The sequence below is a fragment of the Perca fluviatilis genome, chromosome 3 (genome assembly GCF_010015445.1).
Source record: "Perca fluviatilis chromosome 3, GENO_Pfluv_1.0, whole genome shotgun sequence".
In the NCBI taxonomy this organism is placed as follows: domain Eukaryota; kingdom Metazoa; phylum Chordata; class Actinopteri; order Perciformes; family Percidae; genus Perca; species Perca fluviatilis.
Window position 1 is genome coordinate 21,749,735 of NC_053114.1, and position 26,336 is coordinate 21,776,070.

The 26,336-nt window shown below is 41.1% G+C and overlaps 1 protein-coding gene across 3 annotated transcripts in view; it reads left to right on the forward strand.

Annotated features, from left to right (window-relative positions):
* Window positions 1–26,336, forward strand: part of gpc5a (glypican 5a) — a 151,992-nt gene that overhangs the window by 29,701 nt on the left and 95,955 nt on the right. For 2 of the 3 annotated variants that reach the window (XM_039794999.1, XM_039794998.1), the window contains exons 3-6: window positions 5,620–6,080; window positions 6,174–6,407; window positions 7,777–7,913; window positions 8,068–8,193. In XM_039794999.1, the coding sequence (XP_039650933.1) occupies window positions 5,620–6,080; window positions 6,174–6,407; window positions 7,777–7,913; window positions 8,068–8,193 (958 nt within the window). Of the gene's footprint in view, window positions 1–5,619; window positions 6,081–6,173; window positions 6,408–7,776; window positions 7,914–8,067; window positions 8,194–20,492; window positions 20,719–26,336 lie in introns of those variants that run through there. The other variant, XM_039795000.1, reaches the window with a different exon arrangement.

The following is a 26,336-nucleotide window of genomic DNA, read 5'->3' on the forward strand; positions in this document are numbered from 1 at the left end:
GAAGACATAGTTTTCTGTTGACTGTACTGACTGTGCCACCCAGTAAGTCATTGACTTTCATTGTGTGTCTTGTGCTCTGGGATGAGCTGAACCCACAGAGCCACTGACTCATCCTCTCTAGATGGAGAATGGCCTTTTCTGCAGCCTATCAGATGTCACTGGGCTTCTCTGTTGTGGTCGCATCCATTCACAGAGGATGAATCACATTAATAAAAGCCATCTTTGCTTTGCGTTGCTCAACAGCTCAGCTGAGGTCGGCTGGTGGCATTTGAGTGCTCGAAACCTGGAAACAAGGAAAGCTTCAAACGAAGGAGCTGATATTGATGTGATCGGGTTACACACATTGCGGTGTACCTGTAGGGATGCAATGCGTTGTAGGGCATTTCATGTATCAACAATGCTTCTGCTAAAAGTTCCCCATACCAACTTTATTCTCTCAACTTGTTTCTCCCGCCACTAAACAACTGCTATGCTGTGGGTGTGAGAGAGCGAGCACAAGCTTTTGGTCTTTTGTCTGTATTAAAAGAATCATTAACTATTAAGGCTCATATTATTTCTCATCTAGTTGACTGATCCTTTTCTCGATGACGTGTCTACACACACACACACACACACACACACACACACACACACACACACACACACACACACACACACACACACACACACACACACACACACACAAAGCCATGATATCCGAATATCTCTATCTTGACCTTGATATAAAATAACACTGTTTGAATGCATCACAGTTAGAGTGACATTTTTTTAAAATTTTTGTTATTGACACCTAGAACAAATCAGGAGGACTAACAGTTTCTTAATCTTCTTAATTTCCATCAATGATAAATATCCTTTTGTACTATTTAAATCTAATCAAGTGATGTGGTTACATGGGAATGTGTACACTTCTGACATTTTATATATATATATTTTTTATATTCTTTGACTGTACCTCAAGGTTTCACCAAAGTATAAAATAAAAATCTGTTATATCTGTCTGTGGTTGTGTTTGGAGATGGTGGGCAGTAGTTGGAGGGAGCATGCAACACATGTTTAGTAAGTTGCTGCACTGTTTTCTTAACATCACACTGATCTAATGTCCTACATATGCACATTAAAATGAAAAAATGTCTCCCTCTGGTGGTGGGAGCAAAACACTGAGAGAGAGATTCCATGATCATATAATATTCTTATATCTGCATCTGATCTACTCTTTGTCAAAATATCCCTGTTAGAGAGAGAGAGAGAGAGAGAGAGAGAGAGAGAGAGAGAGAGAGAGAGAGAGAGAGAGAGAGAGAGAGAGAGAGAGAGAGAGAGAGCGAGAGAGAGCGAGAGAGAGCATAAGTGCCAATTAGTGCCAACTGCCAGAAGCCCTGACCCTAGGTGTAACTCATCACTCGGTTAGCTACCCCTGTCACAGTTAACCAGATCATCCTACATTAAAGGAAATGAGAAGTGCAGCAATTATGGGAGAAAGGAAGAAAATGGGATCAAATTTAAAAGCTTTTTAGACATGGAGAAAAGCCCCGCTACGGAGGAATTTAACTGAAGGGGCTTTGTGATTGATATAATAGCGAATATATCTGGATGATAGCCAGTGATACCCAAGCTTTCAAACATCAATTGTTCATATATCAGAATTTGTTTGCAATGCCAGCAGGCGAGGGAGAAACCCACGTAGGTTGATGAGTGGCGATGTTGTAATGGCTTCTTACAGTGAGTCTAAATGATGGATGGAAAGTTGCACATTCTTTCCTTTTTAATATCTTCAACATTCATCGTAATTTATACCATTCAAACCAGTTAAATGTTCATAAGATCAAAATGACATATGGTGAAACTGAAACTTACATGCATGTTAATTGTTTAAGGTTCTTGTTTTTCTGTTCATATGCTAAAGGCCCATATCATATTAGAAATACTCCTCCGTTTTTAATAATTAAAACATTCACACAGGTATCTTCTGAATCAATATTGTCACCAGAATCTTTCAACAACCAGTCTCTTATCTCATCCCTGGAAACTCTGTGTAACCTGTCTTTGTATAAATTTCATTTCCCCCCCGCTGTTTTGTGTCAAATCGCAATTACTTTTTTATTATGTTTTCACTTCGAAAAATAAACATGTCTAACATGTTACTTGTTCTCTGTTTGTCCTGTCTTTATGTTAAATTAAAAAACACACACACACATGCACATACTCCTTCAACTCTTCACCTCACATTAAGCATGCCCACCATGTGTCCAGCTGCTAGTTAACTGAAGCAGAACAGACCCTCAGTAACAGTGTAAGAAGTCACTCCACAGTATGAGAGTGTTTTCTATCATGCTGGCTCAGCCTCTTTCTCTGTGTTCCTCCCGCTGCCAGTAATGCAAACATGTCTGCCCTTCTCTTATCAGCCGGATCATTGGCACTCAGAACACACACAGAACAAAACAAGCATCCTCATTAGGTCTGCTTATAACACACACACACACACACACACACACACACACACACACACAACACACACACACACACACACACACACACACACAGCATTGCAGTTGTTTAGTGGCGGGAGAAACAAGTTGAGAGAATAAAGTTGATATGGGGAACTTTTAGAATTTTATTTATTTATTTTTTTATTTATTTATTTTCATTTTTTTTTTTTTTTTATTTAAACCGCTGCCTGCCGCTCCTGAAAACAAGGTTTATGATAGCGGTGAGCCAAGATATTAAAGTTTCAGGCTTTAAAACCAAAACAATGAGCTCGAAAACACTAAAAACGCTTTGAAAACAGTCAGGTGATAATTCGCTGTGGGTTTATCACTATGAGCGACATGTTTCACATTACACAGTCATTTGATTTATTGTTAATATAAAATGATTAACTACACATGCTTTAAAGAAACATATTTGGCATATTTCCAAATGTGAACAGAGATAGGAGATAGGTTGGAACACTTCTGTCTCAAAAAGTTAAAATATTCTTCTCACTCTGCTACTTGATCCTTTCTCTTTTTCATCTTTTCCTCTGCTCCTGTTATCTCTGTCCTCAGGCTTGCCCAGAAGCCTGGCCGCTGGTCTAGGCCTCCAAGTGAGAGACGCTGCTTCACAGTCTCCCTTTGGTGAAAAAAGAATGTCCTTAACATTGCCTGGACAGCAAGCAACTTCTGCGTGGGTGTTCCTTTAACACAGCAGACTTGTTTAGACAGCAGAATTACTGATCAGCTTATTATCCATGCCTTTTTAAGTTATTTTAAAGGGAAATCGGTAAGTAACTTGATTTAAATTCTAGGAAGCACGAGAAGAAAACGATAAAACAGTGACATTTGTTTCCTACACAGATTTTCGTTATGTGGTTTGACAGGTGGCATTCATTAACTCCACAATCTTATGTGGTAAACCCCTCCTGAAGCACGCGCTGTAATCCCTGTGGGACCCTTCATAACTCTGCCTGGTCTGCTTCATACACCCGAGGGCTGTAATAATCTTTAACTGTATTCCGCAAGCACACATTTCTTTCTCTCTGCTCATCTGCTCGCCTGTCTTCTATCTATTTAATTCACACAGTCACAGCATCTACACTGCACGTTTACAGCTGCCACTCTTGTCTTTATTCATTCTTTACACATTCTCGCTCTGTTTTTCGTGCTGCTCTCTGACCGGAGTGCTGGCTGTGTAGGAGGTGCAGCTTCTTTTCTCATCTTGAGTCTCTGATCTTGTTAGACCTATCACGTCCGTGCGAGATCACAGAAGACCTCTCATTTCACACAATGGTGCCCTGACAGCTACCTACAGTTACAGCTAAACGTGGACAAGACAAGAGAGCTGATCATTAGCACATCAAACACCACACTGGACTGAACCCCACCGCAGCAAGACCGTGAAACAGGTTAACAGCTTCAAATATCTCAGACTCAGCATAGGCTGTGATCTAAGATGATGAATGTATTCATGGTGTACAAGCCGAGATGGCGCTGCCCGTAAAGCCGTGTGTTCTGTACAGGCAGACATGGAGATTTTGTGTACAGTCTATATCTGTGTGTTGCTATGTGTATATCTGTAAATCTAAAATCTAGAAAAATCAATTTAGACCTGCGATCAGATTGGACTTCCTGGTGCCTCTGTGTTTAATGCTGCCTGCTTAAGACGGTGCGCCTGTAGGCATGCCAGACCCCGCTCTGATCCCCCTCGCAGTGGCCCTCCCCAGGGGGCTTTCGGTCAATCTTTCCACGCCGTTGCATATCGTACCTCACTCGACCGTCTAAGCCCTCATCGCACTGATACCCCCCCCCCCCTGTCTCTTAGCCCCCTAGGCAGCTCCAGGCCTTCACCCAGACCATTGCCTCACAACTCATGACAAGCACATGATGTGAGAATGACCATGGCTCAGGTATTAGCTGAGACAAAAACTGAAAAAAAGAGAGACAAAAGGATTAAAGGCGAGTTGTTGCTGTGGTAAAACATTTTCTGTTTCGCTGAGGTTACTCCTCCATGTCAGTTCTACTACTTAAATGATCGCAAGCAGTTCCACACAGTGAGTTAGATGCTGGATGCCAAAATGCTGCAATCCGTCCACTTCCCCAAACAACTCTTAAAAAAAAAACAAAACACACACACACACAGAAACAGTGCAGATACTGCTTACAGCGCTGGGTTACACTGCTGTGGCAGGCAAAAGAGCCACAGCATGAAATGCTTTTGCCTCCTGAAGCAGCGGCCTGCATATTTGTATCCTTCAGACACAAGTTTTATCAGGAGTGGACAGACTTTTGTGTCACATGCAGCTTAGAAGAATTTGCTTGACATTTAATTTCATGGTGATAATAAAATGTGTGGGTGGAAAAGCATGTGCTGAGGATAGCGAATACATGTTTTTAGGTTCAAGCATCGTAGCCTTGTAAAGCTTGTGTGTGTGTGTGTGTGTGTGTGTGTGTGTGCGTGTGTGCGTGTGTGCGTGTGCGCTTGTATGATGACAGGCGTGATGCCTTGTACATGTGTGCTGTATGCAAATGATATGGACATTATTATAATTTCTTATTCTCTCATTTGTAAAATTAATTTTCTTCATCCCTCCCTCTCTCTTTTTTCCACTTGTTCTCATTACATACATACACAAGGAGCCCTTTCACTCCTCATACTGGTTTGGTAGAAGTAGTTGGTTTATTGAAACCCTATACTTATACTGTAGCTCTGTTCATATTCTATAGCGGCAGCTTCCACACTGATGTGTTGTAGCCACTTTCTTTTCCTCCTTTCCTTTTTTCTTTGTCAGCTCAGCTTTTGATTAGAGAACAAATCGCTTCCCTACACGTACTCTACCCCCTCTGTGGGAAGACGCAGGGAGCTTCAGCTCCCGCTGGGACCCCTGAAGACTCTCCTCTTTTCTTCATTCTGGGTTAATGGAAGTAGAAGCTATACTGTATAAGGGGCGCTGTATTGTATTCAGCCCTGTTCATATAACAGCACAGTTGTCTCAGCCTTTAGTGTTACCAGTTAGAGGATATTTAGGCTTTCATTTCTCTTTGCACCTTTCAATATATATAGATAAAGATGATAACGTGTTGAAATGATTTGCAGTCCCTCTGTAATCATTTTTCTTTCTCTCTCCCTTCTGCTGTCTTCCCACAGAGACCTTTGAGGTCCTGATGAGGCAGGCGGAGAATCGCACGAATGCAGTCTTCCAGGAGTCTTACCGCAACATGGCTGATCAGGCCGTGGGCCCTGTGCGGGAACTCTTTACAGATATTAGTCTCTTCCTGCTGGGGTCTGAGCTCAACATTGATGACTTAGTGCAACGATTCTTTGACGCTCTCTTCCCGCTGGTCTACAATCACCTCATCAACCCAGGCCTCAGCAACCTATCACCAGGCTACGCTGAGTGTGTAAGGTCGTCCAGCCGGGATGTAAGACCGTTTGGTGGGGCGCCCAGCCTCCTGGCTGATCAGATTGCTCGCTCTGGGGTCTCCGGGAAGCTTCTCCTTCAGGCACTGCACCTCGGCATCGAGGTCATCAATACCACAGACCACTTACAGCTGAGCCGCGAGTGCAGACGGGCCCTGCTTAAGATGCACTACTGTCCTCACTGCCAGGTATGGATGCATGTCTCTGAAGTGAATTTTATCGATCGGAATTAATGAAAGTCTTTTACAGCATCACTGATCCCGAAATAATTTGCTCTACAGGGCTTAACCCAGTCCAAACCCTGCATGGGTTACTGCCTCAACGTGATGCGAGGCTGCTTGGCAAGCATGGCGGAGATCGACACCCACTGGAGGGAGTTTGTTCGCTCGCTGGAGGGCCTGTCAGCACGGATGCACGGACCTCAGGATTTGGAGCAAGTGCTTCTGGGAGTTCACACACTGCTTCACGATGCTGTCGGACATGCTCAGAAAAATGGCCCCCGCCTCTCAGCACAGGTCAGATCATCTTTGAGGAGAGATTTAGTATTGTTTAGGTTGGTAGACTTGAAACTGTACTGGGGCTCTGTGGAAGATGAAAGCCAGTACCATCACCAAATGGGAGAAGAATAGATAAAGGATGAAGCATTTAAATCAGCCATGGAGAGATTTTGAATCACACTGCTATTCTAGCTGCCAGGTATGTAGTGTGGAGCAAATTCCTTGTATTTGAAAACCTACTTGGCAGTAAACCAGACAACAGTAAATTGCTTGAAATTGCACACATCGCACACAACAGGTTAGTCGGATCAGAGCAGGCCAAAACCAACATGACATCATGACTTTGCGTAAACATACACGCCACTTTCCGGCGTGTTATCTGTACGCATTTTGAGCTGTCCGCGTGTATGTCTACACTGTAAACAGTGGACGGCAGTCTGCAGCGTCACCGCATAGCCATGTGCCGTGTTATTGCAAGGCTACGTGTTATCGCGAGGCCACGCGTTATCGCGAGGCTACGTGTTATCGCGATGCTGCAGTTGGGTTTAGGAAAATAAGAAACGGTTGGGATTAGGAAAAGAATAACAGGGTTGGGTTTAGGAAAAGAACAAATGTGGAAAGGAAACATCACACACGGAACACTAAGGAAACGTCACACGCGGGACGCAATCCCCCGCGTCCTGTGTTTTGCCCATCCTGACCAACCTCTCGATGTGTCATACAACTCGCTACGGCGTCAATTCACTTGCAATCGCAAGGTAATGTAAGTCAATGGAGGCCAAACGGCGTTGATAAACACGCTAAAAAACGAGTATGCGTCTTGATAACCCGACAATAATGGCCTACGAATTGGCGTGTCATACATACGCCACTTCATGAGAATAGTCTGAAACTATCCAGAAACACATCCATGTGGGCAGCTCCAAGGCAATCAGACACCTTGATGCAGGCCTTACATTCATTTACCCAAAACTAAGAAGCCTCTATCCATAAAACATGTCATCTATAAAAGTCCAACCATAAAGTATTAACATGTAACTTTCTGTCTACATTTGTGTTATTTGTCAAATAAATGCCACAGGATGTTTGTTACTGAACTACACTTTCTTTCCTGTTCTGATGGAGACGCCACAGCTCCATCTAGTGGTTGTCCAGTGTGTCTGCTGCTTGATAGACTGCACATGCAGCACATACAGAAATTGGAGATGATAGGCTTGGCTGCACTAATGGCCTTAGTATAAACGGCCGTCACCCAAGCATCTAAAATATTATTATTATTATTATTGCCGGTATTTGTCATGCACCGGTACAATTTGCCAAGCCTTAAAATGCATGTTTCTCCCTTAGTGTTTAGACTTAAATCTGTATCTGTCTCATTGGGAAATAGGTGCACAAACTGTGTGGCCCACCAAGCAGGAAGCCTGCGCAGTCAGTCCGCATCCAGCACAGCAGCAACAGCAGAGAATCCATCCCTCTTAATGCTCTTGTCAGAGTGTCAGGGGACTCGCTCGCTGTCAGGAGGAGGTAAGTGGGTGAAAGGTGCCAGATGTGTGCATTGAAAGAAGTAATTTTCAGATTTTAGTTCATTTAGTCTAAAATGAATATGTAAAATGAATATGTAATACACTTAGTTAAACAAGTTAATTATCTGTGTGCCCGCATGTGGCTGCTTTTCCAGGGACTTTCTGAACAGTCTACGTCTCTACCGTACGCTCTACGGCGGCCTGGCGGATCAGCTGTGTGTGAGTGAGCTGGCCTCTGGTGACGGGCTGTCCTGCTGGAATGGAACCTACATCGTAAAAAGGTTTGTTTTTAAAGAAGTCAGTAATACAGATGGGTGACAAATGAAACAACAAGAACATCATGTGTCTTTGTATAATTTGGAGCCACCACGAGCCTGCAGAACAACTTCTTTTTAAAGCACATTGGTTCAAAATCTCCCACGGGTCAGTTAGGTTGAGTTAAAAAATTATTAACATAATTTTCTTCAAACCATTCAGTGACCCTTCATGCTTTGTGTGGAAGCATTTACTTTTGTTATATTTTTTTCACCATCTGTTTCAACATGGTGTCAGTATTCTTCACTGGTAATTTTATAAATTAGTATGCCACTGGTGTTCTATCTCTGTGACAACATGCAGATGCACACACACTCAAACACTCCATGATATAACTGCAAAGCAATGCAGTACTGAGACAGTATATCATCAACATCAATTTCAGACTACAGACATTAAGCATGGCAAGTTTATTTATAAATCACTGATACATTAATAGCATTAATGCATATTTTTCTTTTTTTTTTTACTCCAAATTATTACCTAAGTTGGAGAGTAGAGCGGATCCAGCTTTTGTTTTGTGTGTGTAGTTCATGAAATTACTTGCAGAGCGCACCAGAAATCTGTCCAAGTATGACTTTGACAGTATAAGGCTGTTTTTACATTCCTCTACTGAAGGGGTAATTGTCTCTGTGCTCATCTGAGTTTAAGACGAGGTGTGCGAGCATGATTTTATAAAATCACAACTAGTCTGGAAGCCAATCCTGTTCCAGTAGTCTCCAGAAGTTAAACTTTTCAAATAAGTAATCTTTGAATATTCATAGATTTTTGTTTTTTTTAATGAGGTATAGAGAGGGGATGTAATTTTAAGAATTTCTGGGACCTGTAGCTGTTTTCTGCGTGTCATTTCATCCCCACTTTCTCCACCTTTCCTGTCATTCTCAAGCTATGATAAAGGGAATTAAAAGGCCTAAAAATAATCTTTAAAAAAACATCTCTCTAATAGATGGATAGCCAGCAATGATACATATTCCATGTCTGACAAGGGCTTTACTTTCCATGATGTTACAGGTTTTCAGCTCCAGCGACATCTCACTGTATGATCCTGCAATGAGACCGTTTGTACACTGTTTGACCGTGATCTGACACACACACACACACACACACACACACACACACACACACACACACACACACACACACACACACACACACACACACACACACACACACACACACACACACACAGAGATCTTGGATATGAATGGTTGTGAACTGGAGCAGACAAACTGGCCTCTTTCATAGTATCAGTCAGCGGCCTTGTCTCCATTACATCACAGCTCTCCATCTTACCCGTGCTGTCATCACTCAAGGACCCCCTCATATATCCTCAGTCTGTGGTTGTTCCTCTTAACTGTCAGCACAGTAGAAATGGCAAGTGGACCCATATTTCAAACTACGATGAGGTTGGATTTGCCAGTTTGGGTTAGACGGCCCAATGTAAAGGATGACAGCCTTGTTGAGACCGTTTCACAGCTAATGTGTGAAGGTGAGAAAGAAGAAAGGTGGAAGAGGGGAGGAAGGTCTTTCACGGCCTTTTTAGCAACCAGAGAGATTCACACACATTTTGGAGAATCTGTGGATGGGTGTTGCTCATCAAAAATTGCATTACTATGGTGTCAAGGTTAAGTTTCATTCTGGCAGTGACAATTTACGCTTTTCTCCCTTTGTTATTTTCCAACATAACACCTCAAGTTTCCATTACAAAGGAGGCAGCCTTGTCTGAGAATAGACAGATTTCTTACGTGCTGGAGAAAGAGGCAGACCATCAGGCTGCAGGCTGTCTATCATCTCTGCCAGCAGCCTCTGGGAAATGTTTATGGCATGTGGGCTTCTCTCAGCTCTCTAACCCTCCTTTCTCTTTTCCTCATTCACACTAACACTTATTTATAGGGAATCGTTCACCTCAGGTTCCCTCACAGATTCTTATTTTGATTAGGTCATTACCAAAAAAGAAAGTAGAGGAAGAAAGCTGAGAAATTGAAAGAGACATTAAGAATCTGGGCTAGACGAGGCTCTGAGGAGACGAGTGAGCCGAGTCCCTGCAACTTAGCAGATCTACAACCCTGTGCTGCTTTCTATTAGCCTAGAACCATAGACGAGTAGCTGGGAGTCAACCCAAACTGAGAAAAAGCAATAAATAACCTCCTGCCTACGGGTCATAACCCAACATCCACTGAGAGAGAGGGGAATAAAACTCACTGCCGCATGGTAGCTGATTTACAGAAGCTTATCGAGGCCTCAGAGACCTTAAACGTTCAGTTGCTGTGTGTGTGTGTGTGTGTGTGTGTGTGTGTGTGAAACTGTGCATTTGAATATGGATGCCTTTTAAAACATGTTTTTGTTTTTGTGTGTGCAGGCGCAGATTGTTTTATTGACTTTAAAAAAGTAGTGAGTTGCACCAGAGCTTTATCCTATTTAATAAAAAAAAACAGTGAGCGCAAAAAAAAACCTCACGCGCGGCTGAGATTGAAGGGAGATTTAATGCACGTCCTCATCTGGGTCCCTTGTAAACAAAAAGATAAAGAACAATCAGATAAGATCATAGAGGAAGAACACAAGCTGCTTTCATCTCAATGTCTGTGTGAATGTACATGATGGGGTCTCGCCCCAAGGGAGATTTGGTAAAGACATTCTTTCTCTCGGTTTGTCTCTCTCTGGTTTGTCCCTCGCTTACCCACTCGTACTGGGAAGGGAAAAAAAGATTGGACATTACATTTTCTGATTACTGTTATGGCTTATTAACAGTTTTGTCTTCTTTTGTGACAGCTAATTTTACCTGAAATAATCCCACGCTAAAGTCTCTGCCTTGAACTGAAGCTGGAGGGGTGTTATTATGCTCACAGCAAGAATGTGAATGATGAAAAATAGATTTTTATTTTGAAATACCTGCAGAGCAAACGGCTGGATATCACACCTCATTACTGTTGACATAATGTTGGGACCATCAGAAATGTTTCTGTTGAGTAACGAAAGTTTAAAGCTTAGCAGAGTTGTTGTATGGCAGCTTTTATTGAGACAAAAATATAGATTGGAGAACTTTGGCGTCTTTTATGAAACCTACAATAATTTATTTTTGGGGCGACTTAGGGGGCAGCGGAAACAAGCCGTAAACACAAAAATGACAATTATCACCTTTTTAAGCTAAAGAGTTACCTATTAAAACATCCATCAGATAATAAGCAGATATTGAGGAACATTAGGGTTTATTTAGAGTTGAGGTTGTGTCCACCTGATGAATAATAAATAATAATAATAATAATAAATCCAGTATTAACTCTCTTTAGGCTCCGTTTTTGGTCTCTACCAGCTCCTGAGGAAAATATCTGGCTCTTAAGCTGCTAAATGCTCCACTGTGTTCATCAGCTAGTCACCAACTGTGTCTGTCTGCCATTTGGTGCTGAGCTGGTTGTGTACAGTCATTTGTTTTTAGAACTCTTTCTGCTAAAAGCAGCTGCATGCTGCGACTGAAATCAACACTAATGAGAGAGTGAACCGAATCAGTAAAGTTGGCGGCCACAAAACCAATTAACTTAAAGATGCTAAAAAGCTCTGGAAAGCCAAGGGAAGCTGCAGAGATGGGTGATATTTCACTGTGGATTCATCACTACAAGTGACATACATGTACCCATGTGATCCCTTGTTAATATAAAAATATTGATTAAAAAACATATTTTATCGTCACTAGTATCGAAAAAGTACAAAAAATAATTGGTTTGAAGGTTGGGGGGATTGTTATGCCCTTGTGTTTGTCACACTGCATGACTTATTAAAAAGTTGTTGTGATTCATGTCACTTGATAGCAAGAGATTAAAAAATAAATAAAATGGTGAAACATCCCTCAAACTCTGGAGGTGATGTGATCTTATTTGGTTGGAGAAGCTGTACCCGTCTAGGCAGAAAGGTTAACACATTCCCACAAGCTTTCTCCATTGTCATGGACACACACACACACACACACACACACACACACACACACACACACACACACACACACACACACACACACACACACACACACACACACACACACACACACACACACACAAGCTACCGTTTTTTCTTTGTTTCCCTGTTGGAGTAACAGACTGACAAAGACAGATTTGCGTTAGTCGAGGGATTACAGGGATCCTGATTCCTTCTCTGTTGCCACACATTTACTTTCTAATTTAGTTTCACACCTGATCTTAAAACTTATATGTGAACATGTGCAAGGCAGCACATTTATTTTGGATTTAATTTTATTCTAGCCTTTTCTCCCTGACAATGAGAGAAAACAACCAGGAATTATAGCAGTGTTAAAAAGCTACAGCTTGAACGTGCACAAGAGTGTGATGTGTTATTCATGATTACCTCCTCCGATGTAGAATCGCTCTTTAATTCATCCCAACCTGCAGTCTGTCTCACGGCTGCCAACACACACCAGGTGTTTGGTGGTGTGTTTATATTTTTGAAGAGCCTTTTTCTAATTGAGAACAATGATTTCTTTTGTATTTACGATAAAAAGGCAACTAACCTTGCATGCTGTTTTTGCGGAATTTAACACGGGAGGCATCAGTACTGCGGGGTGAATGCTACAGTATGCATTGGAAAGATGCTTGAAGTGAGGCGTGCAGATTTGAGCGTGGCCTTTTGTTTAATCAGCAACCCTTCATGCTGGAGCTGCTGTCTGAGCAATGGCCTTTGACCTTTCCTGTGTCTCTTTGCTGCCCGGTTAATCCTGAGGAGGTTAATCACATGGTAATAAGAGCCCTGGAGTCATAGTGCAGGCCTCTCCTCAATGTGTGGCCAGTTGGCAGAGGAAAGGGTTGATTCTATAAATGTAGGTCTATGCTACTCTGTTCATATCTATTTCATTCTTTTCTTTTCCCTAATATGACCATTTTGTCATTTGTCTATTTAGTAATTTGTCTCATTTTCGCTTCCATACCTCTGCTAGATGTGAAGCTCAGGTGATTTGCCTTGGCTTAACTGAAATGACAGCTTTTAAGCTCTGCTAATAGGAATCCACTGAAGAAGCATCAAGAGCTTAGGTTATCCCAGGCTGCACAGAGAACATACTTCCTCATTTGAGGGTTGTCTGAGCTTCTTTGCAAAACCCACACGGTGTTTTCATGTGTTGAATAATAAAAAATATCTTCACTCTTCAGCCTTGTCTGTTCTAATCAACAATATGATTGTTTAAACATAGCCCATATAACTATGCCTTTATGGTATTTTTGCAATTTTTCACCTTTGTTGAATGTGCAAGCCCTGTTAGTGGCAGAGGGAAGAGTTACTACTTCAGTACCTTTCTATATATTAGGTTTTAATATCAGAATAACATTATTATTTGTACACATACAGCAGTGGGATATGTACACATTGAAGTAAAGCCACTTTCAACAAAACACAAGAGTTAAGAATAATTACTTTATGTCAAACTTATACAGTACTACATGTGCATATACAGTAGTAGAGAACTCTCTATATACTGCCTCAAATAAACATAAATTCACAGCTGGTTATCTTTGTTCAGTGCACATTTTATTCCCCACTCTTCGTCCATTAATAATCCTGCTGGCAAAGCTGTGGTGTCCTATTCAGTAAAATGGCTGTGGTCATTGCAGTCATAAATCCAAACACTTGTGCGACAGGCCTGCTTTAGTGCTGTCGTAGCTCTCTTTGACCAGAAGGTGGAGCTCTGCACTTTGGGTTACACACACACTAGTGACACGCCAGACTGCTGATCACTCCACTGCTTCTCGCTGCATCTGTTTTGATGATGTATACTGTGGAGTTGGTGTTCTTGTCCATGTTGTCCCAGACAGTGACAGACATGAAACTAAATTTACGTGATAAACCGACACACTGCAGAACATCGAGTCTCCTCCTGCATTCGTTTGCAGTGAACTGACCTAATTTTGAACGGAAAGGAATAACCTTTTAAACATGCGCTGTCAAATATATTATGCATAGCTGTCTTCTTAGTCATTCTCATGCGAGTACTAGAGTTGTTTCCCTCCATCCCATGAAAAAAACAACTTTAAATGAATGTGGTATAGAATCCCCAGTACCTCAAAGGCTATTAACACTTCATAAAGTTGAATACACATATTGCAGCGGTTTTCCTCTCTTTTCTTGGGAACAAACTGGGTAATGTAGTCTCTTGTCATAGTACTCGGACTCCCTAACATTAACCATCATAGATTTGTTTTGTTTTTAACAAAATTTAGATTTTAATCTTTTTGGTGCAAACCCTAAAAACTTGCAACAAACCATAATTCACAAAGTTACACATCTTCAAATGAGACAAAAGAAAGGAGGACAGAGATGGCTGGGCTGATTGGAAAGTTTTGATTGAGAGACAGCAAGATGAGGGAAAGATGAGAGGCAGAGGAGAGGGGACGTTCTTGAAGAGCTGCTCTGTATTGCGACAGCTGGCTACTGCAGATAACCACAAAACCACTGGAGCACTTGAGGTCTGGGTGCTGCATGGCTAGTGTTCCACTCCAACATGACCTTATATCCTGCCTGGATTTAGACGCAGGGGCTCGGTCAGAGTACCACATCCTGACGATTATCCCAAGTGACAGAATCAAGAACTCTGTCTGGCTGACTAAATTGAGTTCATAAGTCCCTCTTTTATGCGTGTATAGATGTGTGTGTGTGTGTGTGTGTGTGTGTGTGTGTGTGTGTGTGTGTGAGTGTCTGCTTTAGCCACACCCCTCCCCCCTCCCCCCATTCTCGAATTGCTCTGCACGGATACATTTTCAATCTAGCTCTCTGGAAAAGCAAGATTTAATTTGTTTGTGCTCCGATATTATCCCTGATGTTGCTACAGTAACTGCCAGCGAGACCACTGTGCAGAAGAGACAGTAGATTCTGAATTGGCTGGTTGCAGGTGGTGCATGTATGGGTGTGTATGTCTATTCCCATTAATTTTTCAGTGTATCCTTTCCCTTTTGCCTATTGAGCATGAATCCCCACTAACACCCCCATCCCCACCCCTCCCCCCTCCACCACCATGAGTTGGATGCCTGCCTCTAGCATCTGGAGCAGATTGTGACCCTGCAGCATGCCAGGTAGCAGGACATTAACAGCCAAGGCCTTATTGTCCACTGATGAGCTGTCAGAGCGCACCCCCTCACCCGCGTGTGTGATATCGTCCTGCCTCCATCGAGCACACACACTCGGTCCCCGCGGAGCACTCTTCCTCTTTACCTCAGATATAAATCATAGGCTGTTGAAAAAGGGCAACAAAGAGTTGGAAAAAATGTGACAATGCTCATAAAGAGGGAGCGGAGTTAGCACGTCTTTGGTGAGAAAACCCTCATGTTTTGTGATAAAAGACTGTTAAGGAATTGGAGGTGCTGACAAAAATGTGATTTAATCACAAGGACACTGCAATATTGTTTTTATAACAAAAGCTGTTTCCCACAGTTCTTAGCAGCAATAGTTCTGCACTACAGATCAGTAAACAATAGACTAATAGAGCAATTTTAGTAATGGACGTCTACAATAAAGCTCCTGATACTTCTTTTGTTTTGTGCATGGAGATTTGGTAGACAAGTATTCTTGAGACAATCATATCGGGGTGAAGGCAGAATAAAATGCCTATGTTTGAATTTATCACTTTCCTGCACGTCTGCACATGAATTGTGCCATCTTATCAAGGTCTGCTTATTTCACATCAACTTTATGGCTACGTGTGTAACATATCCATATTGATTTCTGCTCCAGAAGAGACTTAAAGGTCCCATGGCATGAAAATTTCACTTTGATGTTTTTTAACATTAATATGCGTTCCCCCAGCCTGCCTATGGTCCCCCAGTGGCTAGAAATGGCGATAGGTGTAAACCGAGCCCTGGGTATCCTGCTCTGCCTTTGAGAAAATGAAAGCTCAGATGGGCCGATTGGGAATCTTCCTCCTTATGAGGTCATAAGGAGCAAGGTTACCTCCCCTTTCTCTGCTTTGCCCGCCCAGAGAATTTGGCCCACCCATGAGAGAGCAAGAGAGACATCATGGCTTTCAAACGAGCAAAGTGGCAGTTGGTCAAGGCCACACCCCCACCCTCCACCTTGCCCCCCCCCCCTCCCCCCCTCTACTCCTCAATAGCTACAGACACAGAAATGGCACATACTAAGGAAAGCTCATTGTGGGACTGGCTCTAGTGACTGTAATTCTGCACCAAGGCTGAATTTCGGGAAAGAGACTTCAGATACAGTATTAGGGGACCACTAAGGTCTATATACAGGCATCCAAAGAGCACCATGTCATGGGACCTTTAATTGTGGTGGCTGGAAACAAAGACTCATATATTTTAGGAGTGTTGAAATGAATCATTGCATCGATGCATTGTGGACCTGGACAATTCTGCATCGATGCAGTGACCGACCATTATCGATTATTGCTTAATGATGTTACTTGTTGATTTTCTGGTTGCTGCTTTTTTTGTTATTGCCTTTTGTCTGTTATCTGCTGTGTTCAGACACCCCTACATTTAGGAAGTGTCTTTTTTAAGAGCAGATCCAATAGAAAGGGGAGTTCATACATATATGACTGCTTGAATTTGTTGATGAAAACCATGTGTAGCAATGTGTAATAATAAGGATTAGAATCGTTGACAGGATAATTGTACCAGTGAAGATGCGCACCCCTAATATCTTTGTATCATTGTCTTGGTTTATCTCAGGGCTGCAGGCTTTTGATAATGCGTGTGGTACCTTCTGTTTCTTTGATTTTCCACTCATTTGTTAACTAAACATGCTTCCCATGTACTGCCACAAAGTGAAAAATGTGGTAGTCGTTAAGTATTCATTACCTGTGCAATTTGTTTCTTCTTTATGCACTTTTAGCCTGGAGAATCTTCTGAATGCGTAGGTAACTTGCATTTGTAATACTGATAGTTTTAGAAGACAACCTTTATGTTGTTCAGTGTTTTTATTATTTATTACTTCACAAAAAGCTTACAACCAGCGAATCTGCCTGTTAACCTCCATATATTCTATAACATTACTTTCTGGAATATCGGTTCCTTATAAAAAAAACAAAAAGCATGGCAGTCATTGGAGGTCTTTTCTTTCTTTATCAGGGAGTTTGTATCCACAGAAGACTCAGCACCTCTTTATAAGTGGAAACCACCTTTTAGCTCCTGACCTAAGCTGAAAGCTAGGTGTGAATATGGTCTCATTAATCTCACCTCCCACAGTAAAAAGGTCTGAGTCTGGAGGCTCCCTGAGAATAAATCTAAATAGCTCTTTCATTTCTCTGACGTAAACACAAATGTCTCCAACAACAATGTGGCACGCTGCAGGATGCCCTGAGACCAGACTTTGCTCTCTTATCATTGTCCCTGTAATGTTGTCCTGCAGTTTCTATGGAAACCTTGCCGGCCTTATTAAAAAAAAAAGTTTCACCTTCTCTGAGTCTGCCCTTTACCTGACAGCCAAGATAAACGAGCAGGGTCCTGGGAGGAAGGCAACACAAACATGCATCTCTGCTCAGTGGCCCGTGCTCATTGGCTCTCTGCTGGAAGCCCTTATTTACCTTAATGCTGGGAGGTAGTGGGTATGGGGAGGCTTGAGGAGGAGGAGTAGCCCTTTTTGTGTGTGTGTGTGTGTGTGTGTGTGTGTGTGTGTGTGTGTGTGTGTGTGTGTGTGTGTGTGTGTTTTGTGATTACTCACAATACCTCCCATCAACAACCTTGAACCATGCGGCAATAAAAACGAAGCAAAAGATGCAAACAACTCTTTCTGGCCTCCATAACGCACGTGGGCCAGATGATGTCATATGTCACCTTCAGCTAATGAAGGTGATGATGACATGCATGAGCGCCGCATACGTTCACCATCTGCTCCGTTCCACCGTGCTGGAGCTGCTCCCCACAATGCTGCAGAGAGGAGTCGAGGCACGTCTGTACCAAAGGACGAGTGTCCCCCGACGCGTGTGAAAAACCGCCGCCTGCATCCTGATGACTCGCTGCAAGTTTAATCATACCTTTCACATCACAAGCTGCTAAAGTGACCAGTCTCTAAGGGCCACTTTTTTTTTATATGACCTGAGCAACCAGGACCTGATATGACAGTGGTCACCAGAAAGAATAAAAATCATAGGAACAACATCACCTGTTAGTAACCCAACAAGTTTGTTTCAAACATACTGACCAGAGTGAAGCTGGATGTGAAAATCAGGCTGCCACCAATCATTATTTTCATTATCGGTTAATCTGCTGATTCTGCTCTTGTTAAATGTCAGAAATGATTAGTGGAAAGTGGCCATCACAAGATTCCAGAGTCCAGGTTGAAATATTCAAACTGCTTGTTTAATCCAACGCACAGTCTGAAACCCAAAATACAGTATATTTAGTTCATAATGATATGAAAGCAGCACATTTTCACATTTTAAAAACTGGAACCAAAGAATATTTTTTGGCATTTTAAAAATATTTAAATGATGAATTCATTACATTAACGGAATTGTCAATTTTCTGTGGATTGACTAATCCATTATACTTGATTTATCGTTTTAGCTTTATTGCGAAATGTAAATAAAAAAATCAGTGTAACATAGATTTAGATAATTATCACAAACCAAGAAAACATTTCAGACTAATATTCAGTAGGTCAACCCACTTGTACGTCTACCAAATAAGATTCTAACAATTGATTTTATTAAATATCTGCTTAAAAACATTTTTTTTTTTAATTACAATTGGTTTTCAGAAGGTTTTTCATGTTAGACCCTGTTGATATGTTTATTTTAATTTGTCATGTGCTTAAAGTCCATCTACATTGTTACACATAATGTTGGACCTGAAACAATTAGCCAATAAATTGAAACGCTGATTGATAAAAACAATTATTCTGCAACAGTTTTGATAATCATTTAAGTAATTATTAAATAAAAAACAGCAAAACAAATCCTTCTTAAATGTGAATATCTTTTGCTTTTCTAAGTCTTCTCTGATATTGAAGGATATAAATAATTGGTAGATTATTGATAATAAAAGTTAAAGCTCTAATATTGTGACTGATAACACATTTGCAGATCTTGAAATGTGTTTAAAATAGAAAAAGGCATTCATTTTTCAGAGAAAGCTAGTAACAAGTAAGTAAGAAATGACATGAGTACCACTTGTTCTGGCTGTTTAATTATGAAGACTAACAAATGCTGATTGATTGATTGGTTTTATTTCCCCTTTTTACTTTTTTTTTTAATCAAATTGAGTGTATACGATAAACATCAGTACATTCCTGTCATATTATCTTGTTAAATAGTCCATCAAACAGAAATAACAAAATTCTATTTTAGAAACCCCTGCAGGTGATGTTTGTTCATTATTCTTTTATTTATTGCTTGTGTTAATATTTCCTGTGTTGTCTTTTAAATTGATCACATTGGGCCAACTGTCACTGCGGGTTATGAAAGTTTTGATTGACAGGCGCTTGACCCCAGCTGTTGAGCAGAGTGTAAAAAGGCGAGTGTTGGTGACTGAAGATGATCTTTAGATAACATCAGATGACCTTTTGAGAGCAGCTGAAACTATCAGTCTCCATGGGGATGCTCTCCTCCTCTTGTCATGTCTTGACACCTTTTTTTTCTTCTCTCTTCCTGTTTTTTTTTTTATCTCCTTCTCTCTTTCCCTCTCTGTGTCTGGTGAGTGGAGTTTCTGCGAGTTGGCAGCCTGTATCTGATCCTGAAGTAATTTACTGGTAGCGATAAGGAAGTGGTGTGCACAGTCTCTCTCTATAGTCCTTTCTGACAGGGCAATCTGAAGCCCAGAGACACTAAATTGGAGGGAAATCTTGACTCCAGATAGAAGGGAAATGCACATGGTTATTATTATACAAATTCAACAAACTGAGATTGATTGCGGAAACAATCACCGGTGACTGCTGGTTTCATTTTTAGTGACGTGCTTATTCCATTGACTTTGTGAGGGGAAATAACAGCCGAGTGATAACGGCAGCGGAAAGTGAAGGATAAAGTGGTCTGTTAATGAGTTGGCTGAGACCTTCCTGTAGCAAGAAATGAGTGCTTATTTGCACAATCTTGGTTGTCCACTTAATCGTGATTTAAAATGTTGTTGACTATATAGCACATTTTGTGTTTGTGAGAAAGAGACTTTGACTTGTTTGCCTTTGACCATACGAGCTCCCATCAGCTAATATGCACATATTATATAAAGTAAGTGTGTGTGTGTGTGTGTGTGTGTGTGTGTGTGTGTTGTGTTGTGTCGTGTCTAGTTTTGCCCAGCAGAGCTCTTTTTTTTTTTTCTCTCAGCCAGGCAGAGCAGGGTCATTGCCTCAGGTGTATCTTAGAGAAATGCTTCTCTGCTGTGGGCAAGAAGAAATATGAAAGAGACCCTAAATCAAGACACAGAGCCCCATGAATCATGTCAGCAGCCGAGCTGAAGAAGAGGGATGAGACCATGTGTAGCAGCATATGAATGGCTAACTGACTCACAGTGCTGTTGACACAAGCTGAAGAAATGTGAAGAGGTTGTGAAGATTAGCGCTGCTGCTCGCCGCATAGCCTGGAAACCTGCTTCAGTCAAAAAACGAGCAAACCCAAATATTGCTGCATGCTCCATTCGTCAATCTGACGTTTTACAGAATTGCACGGGGGGGGGATGTTTTTTTTTTTTGTCTTCTAAAATAAGATGAATTTTTATTACAACACATCTATACCAAAGTCCAAGCTGTGTGAATTGCTTGCTAACTCCTTTCTGAAGTTTCTCTGTATTTTACTCTGTTAAAGGCTTTTTCAGACTTTTATTTATTGATTGATTGATTGTATTAAATGCACTGCTAGATGGGCTTCTGGGCTTCATTAGTTGTCCTCTTGTCCTCTCCGACTTGTCTCCTTTGTTATTGTTATTGTTGTTAATGCACGGGGGATTAATAAAGCTACCTAATATGTAATGTATCCGAATTGAGGGTCTAAAGCTTGAGGAAATTTAAAACAACCATCACTAATAAATGGTAAATTAATAGTTAATTAAGCTTTATTTAAGCATTAACAAAAAAATACAATTCTAATGCTTACTAATTATTAGTACTGCTAAAGTCTGTAAACACAACGTTCCACTTCCGGGATTGTTCAGGTGCTGCCCGAAATTCTGCCAGATGTCCCTCTTTTTAGGCCGGATGTCCGTCATCTTCCGCTTTCTTTGTGTTGGCATTCTAAACTCGAGTGGATTTATGAGGACTACTGCTCTTCAGATCTCTGCAGGGTAAATCCAGACGGCTAGCTAGACTATCTGCCGAATCTGAGTCTTCTGTTGCTCGACTAAAACATCTTTTGAACGTATACATGTTTCACCAAAACAAGTTCCTTCCTGAGGCTATTTTGCAGCGGCACCGCTGCTCCGTATGACGATTAGCGCCACCCAAGATGATTGTGATTGGTTTAAAAAATGCCAATACACCAGAGCACATTTTCTCGCTTTGCCAGACCTTCCTCCAAAGCGCGCTCAAGGAGGGTCTGGCTACTCCACATAGCATTCGGAGATGGGAGGAAAACATGCTCTGGTTTAATGGCATTTCTTGAAACCAATCAGAATCGTCATGGGCGGCGCTAAACTCCACACAGAGTTGCAAAATAGTAATGCGAGAGAAAACTCAGATTAGACAGATAGTCTAGCTAGCTGTCTGTTATCCCCTTTAAAACCCTTTTGTCTCCGAACTGTGGTCTCCAAACAAAAAAACTAAAAAAATGACATAGCTAGCAGTTAACCTTAAAATTCCAACACAAAGACAATGGAAGGAAACGGAAAATACATGCATCCGGAGGAATTTCCTGTGGCACTGGAGCAATCCCAGAAGTGGAATGTCAAGAATATAGACTAGGACTAGCCAGACCCTCTTTTGCGCCGCTGTGGAGGAAGGTCTGGCAATACGAGACCGGTACTGCTATAATTTGTGTTGTTTATTGTTGCACACATCATAACATTTTATATACTATATTTAGTATTTGTTAATGGTTAATAAATACTTTGTACTTTTTAGATTTAATGGGGACAAATTAATGTTACTTGATGTTTCCTAAACCACTCAATCATTAACTAATTATTTAAGCATTAGCTGCTTTATAATAACGGTCACATAATGTTTATAGATGGTTTACAAAACAATTGTTAACCACTGACAAAGTAAAACCTATGTATCTACATTCATAGGCTAATTATTTTACATAACACTAAACTAATGATGAAAAAACATAAATTATAACATTATATATCATTATTTCATTGTTTAACAGTAACATAACTGAACTAAAGTTTTATTAACTATCATTTTACCATTTATTAACATTGGTTATTAAAAAGTGTTAAGAAGTTCTCACTTTAGGCTAAATAAACCAAAAATGGACTTGACATGTTTTGATTATTAATGCCTGGACATGAAGGTATCGAAGGTAGGAAACTGCTAATTAGACAAGTACATGTAGATGAGGCAGGTTGAAGTAAACAACACCGTGAAACAGATTGATTAATAACAACACTTAATCATGAAATAATTTGGGATCCACACTTTGTTGACACTAGCAGCAGCATAGAAGTGTCAGATGGGTCTCTCTCTCCTGGTAACTTTATCTAAGACAAGTAATTGCCTATTGGAAAAAAATACTGTTATAATTCAGTGTATGCTTCAGGTCAGGCTTGTAGAATGAGCATTAACTGTGACTCTTAAGCAAATGATTTTGCCCTCTAAAGTGAAATAACAGTCAAAGCATTGTTTTGACATTTAAATTACACTGGCGAGACACTGTTGTAAAAGAATCTTGTGGCATCGGTGAATTAATCTCTTTGGAGAAGGACTGAATTTTAATCACTGTGCTTAGCGATGAGGGCATGTTGTTAAAGCATAGTAACAGGACAGATGATAATCACAAAACTTCATGGCTGACCCTTGGGCTTGTTGATGATAAAAAAAAAAATCAAATAAATTAACCCATCAAAACATGGGCACACAATCCACACCAACGGTATGGGGTGGTATTAATGAACGTGTAGGTGGTTTCAAGCTCATAAACAGCAGCTATTGTTAAGTGCCTCATAGTCTATATCCATGATGCTTCACTTACGGGATTGCTCCAATGCTGCCGGAAATTCCGCCGGATCACGCTCTTTTCGCCCGGATGTCCGTTACCTTCTGCTTTCTTTGTGTTGGAATTTTAAACTCTGGTCAATTTATGAGGACTAATGGTTAACCGCTTTTCAGATCTCTGCAGGGTAAATCCAGACAGCTAGCTAGACTATCTGTCCAATCTGAGTTTTCTGTTGCACGACTAAAACAACTTTTGAACGTACATACGTACCACCAAAACAAGTTCCTTCCCTATTTTGAGGTGGGAGCACTAAGGCTCCATCCAGCGCCAAGTGCGATTGTCATTGGTGAAATGCCAATAAACCAGAGCACGTATTTCTCCCATCCCGGAATGCTCTGTGGACTAGCCACAGCCCTCCTCCGCAGCGCTGTAGTTAACAAGGAAGCATAATGGGCTCAGGTGGTAGAGTGGTCGCCTACCAATCGGAAGGTTGGTGGTTCGATCCCTGGCCCTGCAGTCCCACGTCGAAGTGTCCTGATCGGTGTGTGAATGTGTGTGTGAATGTTTATCTGATGAGCAGATGGCACCTTGTTCAGCAGCCGCAGACAGTGTATGAATATGTGAGAATGGTGAATGGATCCTGTACTATGTAAAAGCACTTTGAGTAGTCATTAAGACTAGAAAAGCGCTATATAAATATAGTCCATAATTATCATAGTTTGTGATAATAATGATCATCCCAATTTGTGCTCCTAAAATGAATAAACATCTAAATGCATGTCAACAAAACTAACAACCAAAACAGCACGGTTCGGTTCGTTGAATATTTTGTTATTTCTACTAAATTAGCTACAAAAGCCAACTTTAAAAATTTTTTTTTATTCTTTTGCAACTACAGTACACTTGTTTGTTTACTGCTCCCTTTATCTCATCTATCCCAAGTGAATAAATGTGTTGTTTAAAGCTTTTTCTTGTAGAATGCACTGCAGCTGTGAGCACATCATCATAAAGTGGGTGTTGGTTGAGTATTTCCTTAATTACAAAAGCATGTTAAACAGCGAGCCGTACCTGAGGGGAAAACATATTGACTGATTAGCATCAAACAGAGAGAGATTGAGAGATAGGCTTAATTGTGATGGACCTTTGGGGGGGAGGTGGGAGTGCAGCAGTCATCTTAAAAGCCGTACCAGCGGTAAGGGGTGCAGTTTTGCAGTTGTATTATTTTCCTGTGATTGGCCATACAGAGACGAGTGTGGGGAGAGACTGTGTGGAAAACATAAACACAGATAAGCCTATCGGAGGATCAAGGAAGAGACGCTACAGTGTGCGATCAGTCGACTATAAAATTGACTTAGACCCGAGCAGTTTTACTGTCTCTCAAGAAAGATTGGTTATATGACATCGAGGGAAAATGTTAAACAATCCTGCTATATTTTATCTCTTTCACTCTCAGCACCACTATTCACTTTGTGTTTAGTGTAGCCAGATAACCACCATCAGTTTCCAGTTTATTTATTTACAGGTACAACTAACTAAAACTAATCTCAGTCCTCGCTGTGTCTGTATATGGGCATCTGCTCTACCAGGTGAGCTACCCAGGCGCCCAAATGTACTGATTTTAACCCAAACCACGACCTATTTCTAAACCTAATCAAGTATTTTTTGTGCCTAAACGTAACCAAAACGACATGTTTAAAACCAGTGTTGTGCCTGAACGCGTTCATATGTGCGAATGTGAACTGAACGTATTGTAGCCTATTACTGCCTGAGGAACGTTACTGTGAACCCGTTCATTCTGGTGTCTATGAACGGCACGCTCTCTCAGTTTAACTTTGTCCAATAGGGTGCCAGATTTCTATAGAGCCTTCCAGGCGAAAACCCGGCTAAAAAACAGCGTAAAAAGGCCTTTATATGTAGCGGAAAAAACACCCAATCTGGCAACACCAGCCACCAGTGTCGCACCATGCATCATCAAAACAAAAAGCAGCATGGAGGTGACCAAGGGGGTAAGCTTCGCTTCAGAACTCGAACCTCCTATGGCGCCATTTTGATGCTACAAAGAGATCACCTTGCATTAGTATTCCACTGACTAGCATTCATTTTGACGTCACTTGACAGTGAATAACTTTACATCTGAAGCGTTTAAAGACTCTATTTGTCCATTGTTTATTTCTAAAGAAACACGACAATGTATAAAAGGCTCCATTACCTTGTACCTCACGTTATGGCTCCGTAGCAGACGTTTTTCTAAAAATAGGCTAACGATTGTGTCACATAGTAGAGGAATTACCGTATAGTACAGGAGAAGCTCTCAGGCAGTTTCGACTTACATGAGCTGTTTAGGTTTAATAACTGATGTTAACTAGCATTTTAGTTAGCAATAATTAGCCTGTGCCCATGTTATCTCCTTACATATACCTAGTCTCTGTAAGATTGGGAATGATTGAGATTTCTCTTGGCACAGCTACCAGAACACTTACAACTTTCAGACACGTTGCTCACGTCACATTTACGCTGTCTCTCTCAATTGGAGGCTGTGCAGTAAAGCTAGCGATCACCGGAAAAGTGCTTCTAATAGCCTTCACTGGTCTCCGTCCAGAGCAATGGGATCTGTTGGTCCATTCTTATATACTGTCTATGGAGGTGACGAAGCAGCAAGGAGGCTTCGTATGATCATTTAAACGGAAAAAAAGGTTGGTGAGGATGCAAACTTACATTTCTGTGCAAACTTTGCCCGCAGGCTTTCAAAAAGAAAATCCGCACTTCATTCACATCCACAGCAAACCTGAAACGGCACATTGAACTGATTGGATATGAAGATTAAATCTGACGCATAGTTTCAGTGTTAAAACTGATAAATAATAGCTCGCATACATATGGAAAAAATAACTATGAACTAGTTATTTTTTTGGAACTGTGAATTATTCTTTGTACCAACTGTAACTTACTATTATCAGAACTGATTAGCAATTCCCAGTTACAGTTTTTGATGTCACACACACTAAACAACAATGGCGACCCCTGTTGATGCTGTACGGATGCCGGTGATTAACAGTGAGAAATAGAAATATTATA